Source organism: Lactuca virosa, chromosome 8 (genome assembly GCF_052849685.1).
Source record: "Lactuca virosa cultivar CGN04683 chromosome 8, Lactuca_virosa_CGN04683_v6, whole genome shotgun sequence".
Lineage (NCBI taxonomy): Eukaryota > Viridiplantae > Streptophyta > Magnoliopsida > Asterales > Asteraceae > Lactuca > Lactuca virosa.
Window position 1 is genome coordinate 45,475,142 of NC_136433.1, and position 19,794 is coordinate 45,494,935.

Sequence of the window (19,794 nt, forward strand, 5' to 3'; positions counted from 1 at the left end):
TCGATACGAAACTCAGCTTGTCGATCAGGGGGCAATCCGGGAAGATCTTCGGGAAAGACTTCTGGATATTCACACACCACCGGAATATTCTGCACCTCCTTCTTTTCCTTCTTAGCATCGATCACGAACGCTAAACATGATGTACACCCCTTGGCCAAACACTTTCTGGCTTTCATTAGGGAAATGATTCCAGAATTTACTCTGCGTTTGTCTCCATACACCATAAACGACTCTTTTCCTGGCGGATTTACTTTTACTATTTTCTGCCTACACAATATTTCGGCATCATTGGCGCTAAGCCAATCCATTCTTAAAACAATGTCGAAACCATTTAACTCGATAGGCAATAATTCCTCATGGAACTTATTCCTATCCAAGTCAATGAGGACGTTTTTCATACGATGGCTAACAGGTACAAACTTGCCACTAGCAATTTCGACTAATAAAGCATTAACTAGTCTATCAACAGGCAAAGCTAGTTTTCTACCAAATTCATGTGAAATAAAGGAGTAATTGGCTCCAGAATCAAACAAGATTTGGGCAGGCAATTCATTTACGAGAAAGGTACCTGAAGCGACATCGACTTCTTCTTTTGCAGCTTCAAGAGTCATCTGAAAGGCTCTCGCCTTCGGCTTTGGTGGTAGATTGGGCTTTGCTGCATCCTTCCTCTTTGGACAGTCTTTAAAAACATGTCCTTCACGGCACTCAAAACATACCCTCTTGTCGGATGGACACACGTTGGCATAATGCCCAGTCTTTCCACATTTGTAGCAAGTCACCCCCTCGCTACATTTCCCAGAGTGCTTTTTCTTGCACTTCTCACACCATTTCACTTAACCTCCTCCTCCTCCAAACTTCTTAGACTTAGAAAATTTGCTTTTCTTATTGGAACCTGAAGTTCCTTCAAATTTTCTCTTTTCACCAACTTCTGCCCTCTCCAGACCCTTCTCTCTGATCTGAACCTCAACATTCTTAGCAGCCCAGATGGCGGCTTTCAAAGTGGTTGCTTGCTTAACCATCGGACCAAAGTCCGCTGGTAATCCGAGGGCAAACTTGTTAACCTTAGAGAGTTCAGTTGGAACTAGGTAAGGAACAAGCTTCATCTTTTCAGTAAAACTAGCAGCGTATTCAGTAACGCTCATCTTTCCCTTCTTTAAATTCTAGAACTCATTGTTGATTTCCAGAAGATCCTGCTCAGAGCAGTATTGCAATTTCAACTGTACCACAAAGTCTTCCCAAGACATCTTGCTAGCTTCTCCCTTGGGCATGGAATCAGCTAGTAACTTCCACCAACTCAGTACACCAGATTTTAACAAAGGAATTGCAAGTGCGGTCTTTTGTTTGTTGTTGCACTCACAGCTTTCAAACATCGTCTCCATTTCGGAGATCCAATTCATGACTTCCACCGGTGTCGGACTCCCAGATAGACACGGTGGTTTAGATGCCATGAAATCTTTGTATTTGCACCCGCATCCATCAACTCCTCCATCCTGGTTGTTTTGTCTAACTATCGGTGGGTTGGCTTGACCAAGAGTCCCACTGTAGTTTCCTCCTACTGATTGCCCTTCATTCAATTCGGGCAATTCAATAGGTATCGTAGTTTCTTCCCTATTTTGTTGTAGTAATCGTCTGGTCTCCTCCATTTGGTGATCTAACATCATCTGCATCATTGCTTGTACCCCAACCATCGTCATTGGCTCAGGTGCAGCTCCTACAACAGGTACTTTTTCAACTACTTGTGGTTGAGGTTGTTGATCCCTGTTTTCGTTTGCATTCGCAACTCCACTGCGAGTTCTTGCCATTACAATCTATATACCGAATAAGGCGAATTTAGGTCTTTATCCTCGATAGGTATTTAAATTCCCTTATCACTCCAAAACATTTACATGTTAGTTCTAATCTCGTAATCATACGCTTAGAATCCTACACACATAAGGTTTCCAGATCCGGTCGGCAATAGACCATAGATCCGAACAAATAATGGCACATATGGCAAACACATAGCATTTAGCACATAAGGGCATTTTAGGCATCTTTCCTAAAATAAACTAGTGCTCGTGTCTAAATTATGGTAGACACTCATCTCACAATCATCACTTAGCATTCTAAGTTTAAGTCTAGAAATCCTATAATTTCTTAGTTCACTTAAACTAATGCTCTGATACCAACTGTGACATCCCCTAATTTCTCGGCCAGAAAAGACCGATTTAATTTATGCTTTTTAAAATCAAATCAGAGAAATCTTTATAAAAGATGTTACGGAATTGGTCCCCAAAACAAAATATGATAAAAGTTTGTCAAAACCTTTCTTTAAGAAATATATAATTTCATTTCATATCAAAACTTCGGGATGTCATGTACCGATACAGACCAAAAGCATAAACAAGACATTATAAGCCTTTCAACAGTTATATACAACTACTGGCCTATAATCCAAAAATCTCACGTCATCCTCCGAGTATGCTCGGGGTCCACTACCTGTAACATAAAAAGCTGAGTGGGTCAGGCTTGGGAGCCTGGTGAGCATTTAGGGTTTTCAACCCACAATAATAATAAACTTATTAAGTTCATCAATCAACAATAACCCTGATCACCCGTTCCCGTTATCCTCACCTTACGTCCCTAAACACTTTTCACAAGGGACCCAGCCTAAAGAATATCATCGGGATGGACACTACTGCTAAGGGGTTTCCTCAGCCATACATGTCCTAAAGGCAACCATGAGGGGGATTGGAGTACATCGAATGAACGCCCAAGTTCATTAACACCTACAGGTTGCGGACCTGCTAGCGTTTCCCACTAGACTGTCTAGAAAGTCCATGGTCGTCATCCAAACTCCGCTAGATGACTGAATCACAAATCACAACAAGGCCTCTCATCACTTTATTTCATCACACACCAACTATCTACCAATGTTCTACCCAACATATTTGTAGATAAAAATACTTATACAGTTTAAAACTTGTATAAAACATCAACTCAACAGTCACCTCAAATAAACAATTAATATATTTACACATAGCATGTATTTTAAGGTAAATACTTCATATCTATGTGTAAAATGAAAGTGACTATACACTCACATGATTTGATGATAATCGGGCAGCAATTTGTTTCCTAAAACGTTCGTTTCTAATAAAACCGGGAGTTTTATTCAGAAACCGGGCTCTGCGAGGGTCGGGCTTCGAAACCAAAAAGATAAATTTTCCGGGCTTCTCAGGCTCTTCTTGGCGTATTCCAGGGGTTATAATCGATATCGGGGCTTTGGGGAATGTTAAGATGAAGAAAACATGGAAAAAGGGGTTAAAAGTGGCAAAACTCCAAAACTACCCGAGAAGGCTCGCATACCCCTTCTATTTGTAGGGTCCGAAGTCGGCTAGGGAAGGCGGGGTCTGCAGGCGAGGGTGCGCAGGTGCTCGCACATGGGTTGCGCGTGCGAAGGCCTCGCTGTCCTCTCTTGATTGGACCGAGGTCTAGGGTCCGAAGTAGGGGCTTCGTGGCTTCTTGCGAGGGCTTCGGACATGTGATAGTAGACACGCGTCGGACGGGCATTGGACCGCTTCAGCAGCTCGGATGACTCAGCCTCATTTCGGACACGTGGCACATGCGAGGCGAGGACACGTGGCCGAAGTCCACGTGTGCGAAAATTCCCGGTTTTGGCATTATTTCTCGATTTTCGCGCCAAAACTACTAAAATCCATAACTTTCGCATACGAGCTCCGTTTTTGACGTTCTTTATATGCACGCGTAGGTAAAATTACGCTCTACAACTTTTGTTTAGACTTCGTTGGCTAATTTTGATTTTAATTTTTATATTATTATTTTTAACAGACCGGGGCAGGAAATCCGTTAAAAATTCATAACTTCTTCATCTGACGTCCGTTTTCGTCAGACTTTTTACCGTTGTGCTACTAATGACGAGACCTTCGATTCTCGTTTAGGTCGTGTCGGCTAAAAATCACTCGATCTAAAATTCGAGTTTTTAGCTGTCTACTACTAAGCTGAAACTTCGAAAAATCATAACTTCCTCATATGAAGTCATATTTGGGCGTTCTTTTTATACCTACTATCGGTTTAAAGAACACTACGAGTTTCGTTTAGATCACTACGGCCAAAAAATAGTTTATCGAAAACTCACTTTTTACGACATTCGGCCCCGTGCCGGTTTGTCGCGAAACTACGACAGGTCATAACTTCTTCGTTATAACTCGGATTTCGGCATTCTTTATATATCCGTAATCCTTGTCACGCCCACTACAAGTTTCTTAATAGATATCGGCTTTATCTAATATTTAATTTTGACGCTCATTTTTATTCTTAATTAATTGAACCCTAATAATTAAGCATAAAACACATAATTCACATAATATTCACATAATTCCTTTTCATTTCTTCAAAATGAGTTACAAAGGTTAACCTAGACTATAATGTCGATATTAATGCCTAGCCTAGAAACACGGGCATTACACAAGAGGATGTGTACGATCACGCCTTTTCTTTCCCATAGTCATCTAAAGTACCTGAAACAAAAAACTGAAATTGTAAGCCATAGCTTAGTGAGTTCCCCCAAAGTACCACCATACAACAAATAACAACATGCATATTGTGATGAACGATTTAGGAGCTGAAAAGAAGATAAGAAAGATTGAGATTCGGAGTGATAGAAGAACAGAATGGTTATACATTTCTCACTACATTGAGAAAGTCTTGCAGTCGTTCTATCGTGATCAGTACAAAATTGTTGGTTCTTCTTTGGCGATTCGAGGCAATCTGGGAAAAGCTCATTAGGAAGTGGTCAAGTGGATCTTGCGACAGTTGAAGGGAACGCTTGATGTTTTTCTGGTGTATAGTGCAAATGCACGACATATGAACTTTGTAGAATTGATAGACTTTGACCATGAAAGTGATCAGAAGATAAGATCATTGGCAGTTGGTCTTGTTCAGAGTCTTCTTTTAAAGGTGGAGAAACCTGTCATGCTCTATGGCAGGTTATGCATTTAAAAGTATAGTGCCAAGGAGAATCCGGAAGACATTGTGACAAGGACGTTGTAATGCCCGTGTTTCTAGGCTAGGCATTAATATTAACATTATAGTCTAGGTTAACCTTTGTAACTCATTTTGAAGAAATGAAAAGGAATTATGTGAATATTATGTGAATTATGTGTTTTATGCTTAATTATTAGGGTTTAATTAATTAAGAATAAAAATAAGCGTCAAAAATTAAATTTTAGATAAAGCCAATATCTATTAAGAAACTTGTAGTGGGCGTGACAAAGATTACGGATATATAAAGAATGCCGAAATCCGAGTTATAACGAAGAAGTTATGACCTGTCGAAGTTTCACGATAAACCGGCACGGTGCCGAATGTCGTAAAAAGTGAGTTTTTGATAAACCACTTTTTAGCCTTAGTCATCTAAACGAAACTCGTAGTGTTCGTTAAACTGAGAGTAGGTATAAAAAGAACGCCCAAATCTGACTTCGTATGAGGAAGTTATGATTTTTCGAAGTTTCAGCTTAGCAGTAGACAGCTAAAAACTCGAATTTTAGATCGAGTGATTTTTAGCCGACACGACCAAAACAAGAATCGAAGGTCTCGTCATTAGTAGCACAACGGTAAAAAGTCTGATGAAAACGGACGTCGGATGAAGAAGTTATGAATTTTTAACGAATTTCTTGTCCCGGTCTGTTAAAAATAATAATATAAAAATTAAATTCAAAATTAGCCGACGAAGTCTAAACGAAAGTTGTAGAGCGTAATTTTACCTACGCGTGCATATAAAGAACGTCAAAAACGGAGCTCGTATGCGAAAGTTATGGATTTTAGAAGTTTTGGCGCGAAAATCGAGGAATAATGCCAAAACCGGGAATTTTCGCACACGTGGACTTCGGCCACGTGTCCTCGCCTCGCATGTGCCACATGTCCGAAATGAGGCTGAGTCATCCAAGCTACTGAAGCGGTCCAATACCTGTCCGACGCGTGCCCTTATCACGTGTCCGAAGCCCTCGCAGCGAGCCACATACCCTCTACCTCGGACCACTAGGCCTCGGTCCAATCAGGAGCTGCCAGCAGCCACTTCGCACGCGCGGCCCATGTGCGAGCACCTGCGCACCCTTGCCTGCGGACCCCACCTCCCTAGCCGACTTCGGACCCTATAAATAGAAGGGGTATGCGAGCCTTCTCGGGTAGTTTTGGAGTTTTGCCACTTTTAACCCCTTTTTCCATATTTTCTTCATCTTAACATTCCCCAAATCCCCGGTATCGATTATAACCCCCGGAATACGCCACGAAGTGCCCGAGAAGCCCGGAAAATTTATCTTTTCGGTTTCGAAGCCCGACCCTCGCAGAGCCCGGTTTCTCAATAAAACTCCCGGTTTTATTAGAAACGATCGTTTCAGGAAACGAATTGTTGCCCGATTTTCATTAAATCAAGTGAGTGTGTAGTTACTTTCACCTTACACATAGATATGAAGTATTTTACATAAAATATGTGATGTGTGAATATATATTGTCTGTTTATTTGAGATGGGTGTTGAAGGAATGATTTATACAGGTTTTTACATAATTTAAACTGTATATGTATTTTTATCTACGAAAAATGTTGGGTAAAACATGGGTAGATGAAATAGTGGGTGTGATGAAAGGTGAGTTGGATAGATGAGATGATCAGTGATAAAGATCATGAGTTGAGAGTGAGTGGTGAAATGAGATCATGAGTTGATAGTGAGGAGTGAAATATGAGAAAAGCCCTTACCCAAACGTTGGTGTGAGTGGTGCAATATGAGGAAAGCCCTTACCCAAACGTGGGCCCCCGTCATTCAGCAGAGTATGGATGACAACCATGCACTATTCTAGACAGTCTGTGGAACACTAGCAGGCCCGCAACCTGTAGGTGTAATGAACTATATGTTCATTTGTTGTACTCTAAAAACCCATTGACATGTATTGCAAGGGGGGAATACCTGTAAATAATACTGTCGATAAATGAGAGCTATGGACTTAGCACATGTTGAATAAACCTTGGCAGCTATGGACTTAGTGCCCGTTGTATAAACCCCGGTAACGAGGTGACTTTGTGTCTATTCCTTAGGATGAATCCTTAGGAAGGAGTGATAGTTGATTCTTAGGGTAAACCCTTAAGAAATAAATAAGATAATGGGGTTGGGGTAATTCGGTTGATTGATTGATGTTTAAGCATATTAAATTATGTATTGTGGGTTGAAAACCCTATATGCTCACTGGGCTTCCAAGCCTCACCCACTCAGCTTTTTATATTACAGGTAGTGGACCCCGAGCATAGTCGGATGATGATGATGAGTGATTTTTGGATTATAGGCCAGTAGTTATAAATAACTGTTGTAAGGCTTATAATGTCTTGTTTATGCTTTTGATCTGTATCAGAACATGACATCCCGAGGTTTTGAGATAAAAGGAAATTATATATTTCTTAAAGAAAGGTTTTGACAAACTTTTATCAGATTTTGTTTTGGGGACCAATTCTGCAACATCTTTTATAAAAATTTCTCTGATTTAATTTTAAAAAGCATAAATTAAATCGGTCTTTTCTGGCCGAGAAATTAGGGGATGTCACAAACGTTACCCAGAGAGAAGTTCAAGCTTTGCTTGGACTTGGATGTTCGCAGGAGGTAAGCCCCTTCGGGGCTTGATGGCAAAATAGGAGAGGAAGTTCTTGTTTGATGTGGAGTTTAGAGGATGCTCAAGTCAAGGTGGAGATTGTTAAATCTAACTCGAGCATTTGGAGCATTCTCATGTAACATCTGGAGCATTCTCATTGAGCATTTGGAGCACTTAGATCTCAATGGAGCACTTGAGGTTCATGGATCAAGTGACAAAGGAACAGATCATCTGAGATGGCTTTGGATCATCAGACAAAGGAACAAAACAAGTGACAAAGGAACGAATCTTCCAAAAGGAGGTTTGGAGCAACTTGGAGTGGTTTGGAACAACTGGGAGTGGCTTGGAGCAACATGGAGCAACATGGAATATCATGTTGCGTTATGTAGAAGGAAGTTGTACCATAGTTGGGGAAGTTGTGCGAAGGTGATGTTGAGCCAATTGAAGATGTTGAGCTAAGGAGATGTTGAGCCATGAAGATGTTGTTGCTCCATCAAGAAGGGAATTTACGCCATGGAGGAGATGTTGCACCATCATGGACCATCTTGGTACATGATGCGCCATCTTGATTCCTTTGATGTGCCATGTTGATCAACGTATGTTTATAAGATGATCATGATCAAGAAATACACCATGTTGTGCCACCATGATGGATGTTGGTCCATTAGTGATCATGATGCTCCTGTTGTGCATCATGTTTCTCCACTATGGTCAAGGTGGTCCATCATGTGTGTTGTTGATGCTCATAGGTTGTATGATATGGAAGAATGTTCTAAAAGATGTTGCATGTCAGAATATGATTGGTTGTCACCTTTAATGGGCCTATGGGCTTGGACCATTAGGGTTTTAGGTCTGATCCTTCAAGTATAAATAAGGATGCATGCTTAGTCATTTGAGGTGTCTTGTATCTTGAATTCTAGAGTGATAGTTAAATCTCTGTGTAATTGTACTTGTAACCTTTGTTTAAGAGATCTGAAATAAAGAATACTCCCCTCCTGTCCATGGGCGTAGGTCACCTTGACCGAACCACGTATATACTGTGTCTTGTGTGCTTATAGTTTTGCTAGTTACCCGCTTTACTTCCTAACAGTTTCAAACAAATAAATATCTTCTCTCAGATTTGAGTTGAAAAAACTCAAAGAAAAAGTCTCCTTTTTCGAAAAATCTCTTTCTCTTTCAAAAAGGAAAACACTTATATCTCACTTACCAACAATTTTCTTCACTCTAAAAAGGAAAAGGTTGTTGCTCATGCTAGAAACATTCAACATATTTTAAAAACCGGGCTTCTTCGCACAGTAATGTCATAAGAATTATTAATGCTCGATTCCAACTCAGTGTGAGAAAATTCTCGGAGGCAATATAGAAGGTGTTGTTTCCTTAATAAAAAGAGTTGAGACTAAACAAACCTTCTATAATGCTAATTGTTTAGAAAAAGATTTTAAAAATAGATTTATGAGTTCTTATTTTATAAATCAAACTTTAATTGATACTCATTGCCCCACTGATTCTAATGGTAACACCAAATGTGTTTCTCAATTATCTGCTCTTGATCATTCCCGCCAACCTCCTCATCATGAGTATGTTCTTCCCTCCACTAAGATTTTAATACTCATTGCCCCACTGATTCTATTATGTTTTCCATTAAGTGTTTTCCAATCCAACTATATGTAACCATTGCACCTGAACTGAAGGCCCTACAACAGTTGTCTTCATAGATTAAGGACTTAATCTGAAATGATCTTTCTTTACTCATCCAAGTTGCCCACAATCTAAAAGGGCATTTAGAATTTTCTTCACATTTGCAACATTTGACTAATAATCTAGTTGAATCATTTTTTTCCTACCACAATTTATACCCATTAGCATCAGCATAATTGCTTAACATGTTCTTAAGTTCAAAACGATCACATAATTTCATACCTAAGATTGGTACCATAGTATCCCATTTTTGGTTAGGATCATGAACATGATACCGAGGAAGAGCTGAATTGACATCTTTCTTATCATCTTTCTTTTTCTTCTACAACTCTTGCTGGTCTAAAGAATTTTCGTCTAAGAAAAGGATCATTAAATGGTTGTATTTGTATCTCTTCATCATCAGGTTCATGCTCCACAAACTCATCTGATAGTTCAGAGTCTACATCACCATCATTATCAATATTACCATCTGTGGATCCATCTTCGGTTATCTCTTATTCAATCCACTCTATAACTGGTTCCTGGCTATGATCAACGTACAAATTAATTCTTCCACCATTCTCATATCCAACATCAAGAAAACGTACATAATCATTTTCATTCGCAAAGTCTCTCAACCCACTCTCAGTGAATGTTGTAGAAGACAATAGTAGACTGTGATTCTTCCATCGCTTACCGGCTTCTTTACATAAGAGATGAAGTTTATGAAGCTCATGCTTCTGAAATCAACATTGGTAACAACCACTTTTATGGGATTGAAATACATAATGGGTTTGGGGATAAAAGAACATGTATGATTAACTTCGACTGTCAAGTACTCCTGCTTCGATGATGTTGAAGCCATTGTCGTCGTTTGTGGTGAACGGAGGAACGAGCAAGGAGCAAACCCTAGGTATTTCAATTTGGGTGAAATAATGAAAGGGAAGGCCACATATTTACCCCTTGTATCTTTTATTCTTTAAAATAAATAAATAATAAATAAATAAATAAATAAAAATTGGCTAACCTATAATACCCGGTAAAATGATATTTTTTACACTAAAAAACGAATAATTGTGTTTATTGTATAATTTTGAAACTTTATTACCTTTTTAGGTCATTTCCCATATTAATTTCTCTAAAAAATTAAGTGCCAACTTTTATTGCAAAACGATATGGAGTTATGGAAATGACATAGAGTAAAAAAAATAGCTTTTTTGTTTTTGTTTTTGGTTTTATTTTATTTTTATTTTATTTTTTCTAAATTAGCTGGTTGTATTTATCAACATGCTATGCAATATGCATTTGGTTAATATATGCTACTAGTTTAGGCATAATTTCCAATGACATAATTAGCAAAATAATAACATTTCGTAAAGTATGAGTTTTTTTTAGAAATGTAATATTTCATTTTTTTAAAATTATTTAGCATGCATGAGTTGCTCATGTTGTATATGATAGTTGGATATTAAAATACATTGTATTTTATGTGTCGTAAATCTTTTTATTCAAATTGAGAGATTATTATATATTTAGTCAAAAATAAAAATAAAATGGCGCCTTTTGTTTAGAGTATTTCATACGATTTGAATGAAGTTGGAATTTAATTCTCATTAACTATTCTTTTTATTTTTAAAAAATATAAGGTTTTAAATTTCATTAAAATTCATAAAAATACTTTACTAAGAGGAATTCAACAATCCTCTCTATGGATGAAAGTGTGTCCAAACCCGGACCGGATGGATTTGGACCTGGAAACCCGGAACCGGTTAACGGGATTTTGTAGAACCGGAAACCGGACCGGTATATAGGAACCGGTTCCGGGTATGGTACCGGGTAAAGTAGGTCTAGAACCGGAAAACCCGGAAACATCAAAGTGTGTAGGTTGGAACCGGATAAAGTGGGTTTAGAATCGGAAAACCCGGAAAAACCGGAATTTTTTGGTAATTACTTACTACTTAGTGGGTTGATTTTTGAAAATTTTCATATTGATATCCCGACTTTGGGAGACTGTAACTCATTGAATAATAAACCAAAATTAACATAATTATAATCTAAAATCATGTACAAACTCTAAAATACACTGTGGAAAAAACCAAAAGTCAATCCAACTTTAAACAAATGAGATATGCATGTGTTAACATTTTCACATAATACAAATTACAAAAACAAATAGCTAAAAAGTTGAAAATTTTCAGTTTTGATATCCCGACTTCGGAGGAATGTAAATCATTGAAATATTAAACAAAAAATGACAAAATTATAGTCAAAACTCATGTAAAAACTGTAAACTACAAGTTGGAAAAAACCACATGTCAATCCGACTTCAAACGAATTAGATATGCATGTTTTAAAACTTTCACCGAATACAAAAAAACTAAAAAACTAAAAACTTCAGCTTTGATATCTCGACTTTGGGGGAGTGTAAGTCAATGAATATAAAACTAAAAATGACAAATTTATAGTCTAAAATCATGTACAAACTCTAAACTACATGTTGGAAACCACATGTCAATCCGACTTCAAACGGATAAGATATGCATGTTTTAAAACTTTCACCAAATACAAAAAAACTAAAAAACTAAAAACTTCCAGCTTTGATATCTCGACTTTGGGGGAGTGTAAGTCAATGAATATAAAACTAAAAATGGCAAATTTATAGTCTAAAATCATGTACAAACTCTAAACTACATATTGGAAAAAACCGCATGTCAATCGGAGTTGAAACGAATGAGATATGCATCTTTTAAACGTTTCACAAAAACCGGTTCCGACCCTAAAAGTGGTTCCAGTTTTTAGACCCGGTTTACCCGGACCTGATGGACCCAAACACGGATTACCCGGAACCCGGATAAAGCCAATTTTTAAACCCGGAACCGGAACCGGTTATATATATTCCGGTTCTAACGGTTCCAGTTCCGGTCCGATTCCGGTTCCGGTCCGGTTTTCCGGTTCTAAATCTCATCCCTAATCCTCTCCATATCAATAAAGTGAAATATAGTTATTATAGTTAACTAGAAATTGTACCTCGCGTGCTGCAACGAAAGTATATTTGTGGGATGAAATACAAACCTAAAGAAAGGAAGATAAAATAAAATGTTAAAAAAAATTAAAGGGAGATAACATTTTAGTATTGAGGCCACAAATCCTTGGTTAGGTAAAAGATTGGTTTTAATAAAAGAAAATGACATATTAGCCCAACAATGTTTTTGAAATTTGTTGAATCGTCTCTTAATTTTTTTCTTTTGTGCTTTATGTGGGCATAATGTTTTTTTTTGTCGGGGTCTAATTGGTCACTTTGGAAAAATTGAAAGGGGAACCCGGTTACCCACTTGTCATATAGACACTTGTTGACCCTTTTTTTCCCTTAACCTACAATGACTTTCAAAAGTCTACAATTTTCTTATCCACGTGTACAAGACATAAATCTTAGTTTCTTCACCCAAATTTTGGCATACTATCCTTCAAAGTACCACTGTGGAGGCCCAGGGCATCATTTTGGAATGGGCATCAATTTAGGACTAGTTGTTATGGGTATTCAATTTTTTTTGGCTCAAAACTCGATCCAACTTCACTTTGGTCCGGTGGAGGGCGGAAGCGCAAATCACAACCTCAAAGGAAGAAAGCGGCAAATCAAAAAAATGAAAACGAAGAGAGGCAACGAACGCTAGTGGTGATAATGGGGACGACCAACGCCAATGGCGACAATAAGGGCGACAAACGATGTTGGCGGAAATGGGGGTGACGAATGATGGCGCTACCGGGGAAGACTAAGGGGTGGAGGTGACAGGACTGGCTGATTTATCAAGCATTCACACATATTCCTCTCGTTGGCAACTGTCGGTGTCTCCCTAACCTAAATCTCATGTCTCAATGGGACTTATGTGGTAACGTTAACTAGAAGCCACATAGCACCACCGGAACTAATTATGGAATTATTTTGAGCGACGAAGAATGTGAGGTCATTGGTATAATCTTGACTCCCTTTTGAATTAATAATGAAGGTGAAATTTGTAGAGAAGCTTGCAAGCTCATTAGATATGCTGTCCCAAAGATGAAACGTTTTGAAATATATAGCCCATATAGCCCGGCCTGCTTTCTGGCTCCGATCAGCACCATTTTCACACGAGGTTACTTGGATTCCACTATTGCTTCGTCACCTTTCGTTACTATGTTAACGTTCTAATCACTTGGATCGATATCTGGCAAATCAAAGGTAATGAAGTTGCATAAGGGATTAAGACCAAAAGGAAGTATGCAATCAGATAGCTATAGCTCACCGAGAGCGCAATGACTGTGGAAACTTGCTAGAAAAAAGTTGCAGGATTTGTTCGTGGGTTAGCTCATGGGATCAAAATAAGAGCTTTTTATTTTGTTTTTGGTGTATAACTAATCTAAAAAATGTTGAGATGGATAGAGCTTCCATAGTTGGAGATGCAATCAAGTATAGAGTTGCAATTCAGTGAGTGAGTGGGTGAGAGATAGTAGGGGGAGATGTGGACAAGAGGTGAGATGGATTTAATTTAACTATTTTAACTAATTAAAAACCACTTGTACATGAAACTGGTAATTGTATGTAACATGGACCAAATAAGCAGGTGAAAACCTACCTTATGCCCCCATAAAGCAATGAAGAAAGTTAAGAGACTTATTCAACAAATTCAAAAAATATTGTTGGGCTAATCTATCATTTTTTTTTTGTTTTAATAACTCCACGTGTAACAAATTCACACACATTCACACCTTCTTCCAAGATTCCATCAAATTAAAAGTAAATTCATGATTCAAAAAAAAGTTTGTATTTTTTCTAACAAAAAAGACAAGGAAAAAGTCAAAAACAATCACATTTAGGCACCTTTCTAGCTCCTTAGCATGTAATGCATTAGCAAGTTTTGACTGCCCATAAGCATGAAAAGGGCTATAGCTGAAATCAAGAAAAATAAAGTGAAGTCCCGTAATATTTTCTGGAGCTAATCATAAAAATTACAAAAAATGGGAAGGTAATGCCACAAAATGATGAGGCTCAACATTTATCACACAAATGCCACCTATTTACGATTTTTTTTCTCAAAAAAAGTATTGGAAAAATTGTGAAATTATCATGAAAAGTTAAGAATTCGCCAAATATGATGTCAGAAAAAGTGATTGTGCGAATTAGCGAATATGGAGAGATAAATAGAGATCCAATTATAAAATACTAATATTTAATTACCTTTGTTGAGAATCCTTTAAGAATTAAAATTGAATTCATCTTCTTGTGAAGGACTATTGCGTAAATAGTGTTTGTGTTTTCAAATTATTATTCTTCGATATTTTAAAACACCCAATAAACATAGAGATAGGGGTTATGATCCATTTTCCAAATTTTCAAAATAAACCACGTTCTGATGTTATTTTGACATAATCAGGATTGGATTCACAAATAGTTTCATCAAGAGTGAAGAGTACTTACTTGTAAATGCAAATTTTGATGAAGAAGATGATGATGACACACCTCTTTGATTCTTTTGTCTTCCCATAATGGTGTTATGGTGTTATTTCTGATGGAAAGGTTGATTAACTCATGGGACTCATGGTAATGGTGTTATACATAAGTAACAAGAGACTCTTAAGTATCCAGAGTCTATTGAGTTTGCACCGGTTACACTTCACACGAAAGAGTTTGGAACCACACAAGAATAGTCCCTTAAGTTATAGACAATTGTCATATCCATCATACTACAAATAGTTAGGTCTAGGGACCTGATATGTCATTATGGAAAACATTATGGTACATAATACAAATGTCCCTAAAATGTAATAAGATTTATAATATAGTCCTAAGGCCAAATTAATATGTTATTTTCCAACATAATTTACATTTTACATGTTTATTTTGTGTACTAGCAACTTTATACTTAAGTCGAATAAAGATACGTTAATTTTCATATTGCAAATGTGCAAAAGGTAAGTTAAACCAATTAAATAGTAAAATACTATCATCGCATACATAAAAAAACATTAGTAAAGACACAACACATCTTATTATATTATTATTCACTAACATCATTAGGCATTAGGACCTTATCGCACTCAAAAAGTCCGACCGATTCTAACTCATATCACAACTCATAAGGCCTAAATTATTCAAGTTAATCTACGCTAAGTGTCCTAAGACTTATGAATGCAGTGGCTTTATTGCCGGTTCAAATACTCAAATCCGGACCAATGACACTAGTTAAACATAAAATGCCACCGTGTGCCTAACACATCCTATACATAATTTATGATATTGTATCAAACACTAGCTAGCATTGGAAAATTCTAGACGGCTAGATGGCTTTAAGCACACAGTATATTTAGATGTATAAAATCTGTAACATGTCATACATTGAACTATTAGGCAAATTAATGATCACGCCATAAATCGAACACGATCATGTTCTAAACCTAAGGTTTCCATGTCTCAAGTAATTATAAACACAACCGAACCAATTATTAAAATGACATTATCAAGCACACAATCTTCGTGCATAGCAAATGTTGAATATTATGATAGAAGTATATTAGATATTAAACAACATGAAGTCTAGAATGGACATTTAAGGGTTTTCAATCCCTAAACAATAAGTCCATAACAAATTCTAATGTTGCGATATATATAGTAACATTTCTATACAATATCCAACAAGACATTTAAACAAAAACTTCATCCATAATGACATATTATCACCAAACGGTATTATAACATAAAGTTTTAAGGCTAAAAATACTCAATATAAACAAAATTAATGGTCACATTTGGCCACTAAACATCCCCAAACTTTAAACGAGAATAATCAAGAACCAAGAATCTCTACACATGTAAAAAGTCTCAAAAACTTTACGAAGCACCGATAACATGTGTGATAAATACTAGTGAGCACACGATAAATAAATCCACCTTTCCATACTTTAAACCATTCCTCAATCATCGAAATTCTAAGCATTACTTTTGCTTTTGCTTTTGCGTTTGCGTTTTTGGGGTCCAGCTGAAAACAAAAAATACATACTTGTAATTTCTCCTATTAATTCCAAGAAGATTAAAAATACTGCACTTACATGATTCAGGGCGAGAACATGTGCTTCCTACACACATAACAAACATTGCAACTTCTTGGTTATTTAGGAATGAAATAATGGAATAATAAACCAAGAAAACACGAAGAACTATGACCCAAATCATTTCAGCATAAAGAAAAGGCCGAATTTAAATGTTTTATTTTAATCAATAACCCTTTTAAGAAATCTAATATCATTTATATATTTTGTAAACTTCAAAATAATTATTTCATCCTATCAAAGAAAATGAGGTTTCGTTCTCCGATTTAAAGATAAGAACCATGAAGAAGAAAAAAAAACACACAAGCTTCATGGCTACAAATTGTCTATTCTGACCCCATTCAGTGTTTCATATTTCATTAAAACCCCAATTATTCTGAAATATCTATTGAAAGGAAACAAAATTTCTAGGTTTTTAGTTTATCTTTGCTTGAAGAATCTCGGAACTTCTCTTATCTTAAAAAGACATAATCAATTTAGTTCAAGGTTACAAATGTTAAAAGCAAGGGTAATATGGTCAGTTTAATTATTTATTTATAATTATAATCATTTTAAAGTACGAAAAATGATTATAAAAAAATGAATTCGGTCAAATATAATATTTGAAAGTTTATTAATGTCATATACGAACGAAATTCTCTCTAAAGAAAAGGACTCCAATAAAGTAAATACAATGTGTAAAAGATATATATACCTTGACCAATTTCAATTTCACGGAGAATCTGCAAATGTACACTTTTGTTGAAGTGGTCACAAATGTACTTGCTAATCCTATCAAAAACAAAACAACATAACATAACATAACAGCTGATTACATAATTCATAAAATTTAGAATCTTTCTTTAGCCATTGTAAATAATTATTTTGCAAAATAATCAGAAATACTCACTTTCTATATGCTTCTCTTCTCCTAATGAAGACAGGGCCAGAGACAGTGTCATCGTCTTGATCAACATTTAATGGTTGATCATTTGGGTTTGTCTGAAATTTATTACGTAGAAAACATAAACACCAAATATATAAATATGAATATAAATATATTATAGATATATAGACCTGCAAAGTGTCTTTTTTTTGTCTCTTCAATGACACTTGATGGCAAAAGTATGTCCAGAAATCCATACCACGGGGGGCTTTGTACCATATATCATGGTAGTCCATCACTGCTCCTTCCAACTCTATTCATAAAATCAAATAGACAGATACCCAATGAAAAAAAAAAACTAACAAACATATACCTCCTTGCTCTTCAATGTTTGCTTGCTTGATAAATTTATCAACTGTTGAACTATAGCCACCACTTCCATAGAAATTTAAAAGGTGTCTTGTGAGTCTGAAAAAATGAAAAAGAAAATAAAAAACCTCACACATAACAAGTAATTGACAATATTTTCTTTGGAAATGTGAAAGACAAATTCAAAGATAAATTTTAGAATATTGTCAATTTTGCCCTTCAAAGAAGGTAAGCTTCCTATGAAATATCTTGGAATCCCCACAAGATATTTGATTGGAAGAATAAGTCCTTTTCTTTAGTTTCTTTTCTTATTCATTACAAAAGAAATTCAGAGGTGTGGGTAATGGTGAAACTGCTTCTACTTGCTTTGATGGGCCCTATTAATGATTGGTAATTACAGGGGAATTTTTTGCATGGACCCTGTCCTGTTCTTAATTCTAAGCAACAAGATAGACTTCTTCTTGTCATTCTCAATTGGATTCACGTGGCTATTTATTCTTTGATTGTGAATTTTGCAAGCAAGTTCCCTGGGATTGATTTTTTTTTCAGATGCAATGGTATCCCATTATGGAAGAGATAAAGAAAAAACAAATTATTGGGGCTTAAATCTTTTCAAAAAGGTTATTGCCAAAGAAGTTGTTCATTTGATCTGATGTTTATGAACTCCTTCATTTTTTCTTTTCAAGTTGTTTCAGGTTTCGATGGTTTTATCCTGGGACAGGTTCGATTCTCTTTTGTTCTGGATCAATAAGACTTCGTCCTCTTTCAAAATTCAAAAAAAAATGATATGCTTATAAAAAAAATATTTAAATGACTCACAGCAGGATTTCTTCTTTCTTAAGTTCAATCGTGTATATTTTGTCCCAGAAATCGCTGGCATCTAGAGTATCTGTATTCCAGAGGCTGCAAAAAAAGAAAAAAAATATATATATTAAGTACCCATTCTCTGTTTAAATCGCTCAAGCCATGAGAATACCTACTTGTGCTTTCCAGCCGATTCCATAGCATTCTTCTCCATCGTCTCTTTCTTCGCCACGAATTCAAAATAACCAGAAAACCCTAGTTCAATCACACAACGAGAGAATGAGAGACATAAACCCATTACCCATGGATTTGCATATTGGGTTGTTCATACTATTCGTATAAAACCAAAACTAAATTACCGATTGGACTATTTTGTTTGGATTGTGGATGAGTTATCAACAAAATGAAATTATCTACGATTTATAAAACTAAAACCGCATAAGAGTATATATATATATATATATATATATATATATATATATATATATATATATATATATATGTTATTTTCTTTCTTACATTTATTGTGTGCTATAATGCACCAATAGAAATTTAGTAAATTAAATAATTATTTAATTAAATAAATATAGATATTAAATGATTTCCATAATTATATGTATATTAAATGATATTCATAATTATTATTCTCTTTTTATGGAAACTAATTAAATTCGTCATTAATATCAGCAATAACATTCTTTCAGAATGAATTCGAATCTAGGTTTTTATATATTAATTCGTATTTTGTTTCAGGACTCACTCACTTAAAATACAATAAAGTTGCATAGAATATGAAAAACGAGAATATATTCTACTAGAATACACTCTTATTCTGCTGAATACACTCTCATTCTTCTAGATATGAATTCATTCTGAAAGAATATTATTGTTGACATTAATGACGAATTTAATTAGTTTCCATAAAAATGAGTTATAAGTATGGATAGCATTTAATATACATATAATTAATACTAAATTCCTATTGGTGCATTCTAGCACACAATAGATGTGAAAAACATTTCAACCTACCTCTCTCTCTCTCTCTCTCTATATATATATATATATATATATATATATATATATATATATATATATAGGGATGAGATCGGCTGAGAACTCATAGTTTCCCGAGAACCCGAGAACTAAAAGTGGATCGTTAGATCAAAATTAATTCAATAAGGGAATGATCGTAATCATATCAATCTCATTTAATGTTTAATTTTTTGTGTTATTGGAAACATTAATAAAAAGTTTTAAAAAATAACATAAATTTAAAAAATATATATATTAAAAAAAAACTGCAATTTTTTCAAAAAACAAAAGCATCTTTTTCTCAAAAAAACTGCAATTTTTTCAAAAAAAAA

General features: G+C 35.7%; 1 protein-coding gene across 1 annotated transcript; it reads right to left on the minus strand.

Annotated features, from left to right (window-relative positions):
- Nucleotides 1-17,089: 17,089 nt before the first annotated feature.
- LOC145128669 (uncharacterized) lies at nt 17,090-18,744 on the minus strand. The gene is made up of 5 exons (XM_079063487.1): nt 18,607-18,744; nt 18,446-18,529; nt 17,449-17,725; nt 17,282-17,373; nt 17,090-17,163 (listed from the first exon to the last, which is right to left on the minus strand). Exons 1-3 carry the CDS (start codon nt 18,726-18,728, stop codon nt 17,575-17,577), a joined length of 357 nt encoding a protein of 118 aa, XP_078919613.1. The 5' UTR covers nt 18,729-18,744; the 3' UTR covers nt 17,090-17,163; nt 17,282-17,373; nt 17,449-17,574.
- Nucleotides 18,745-19,794: the final 1,050 nt, after the last annotated feature.

Excerpts from the sequence above, each read along its gene's own strand:
- LOC145128669 (XM_079063487.1), bottom strand. The coding sequence starts at position 18,728 with ATGGGTTTATGTCTCTCATTCTCTCGTTGTGTGATTGAACTAGGGTTT. Across the intron at positions 18,530-18,606 it reads GAATCGGCTGGAAAGCACAA|CCTCTGGAATACAGATACTC; the intron begins GTAGGTATTCTC and ends CTTTTTTTGCAG. Across the intron at positions 17,726-18,445 it reads AAGAAAGAAGAAATCCTGCT|ACTCACAAGACACCTTTTAA; the intron begins GTGAGTCATTTA and ends TCATTTTTTCAG.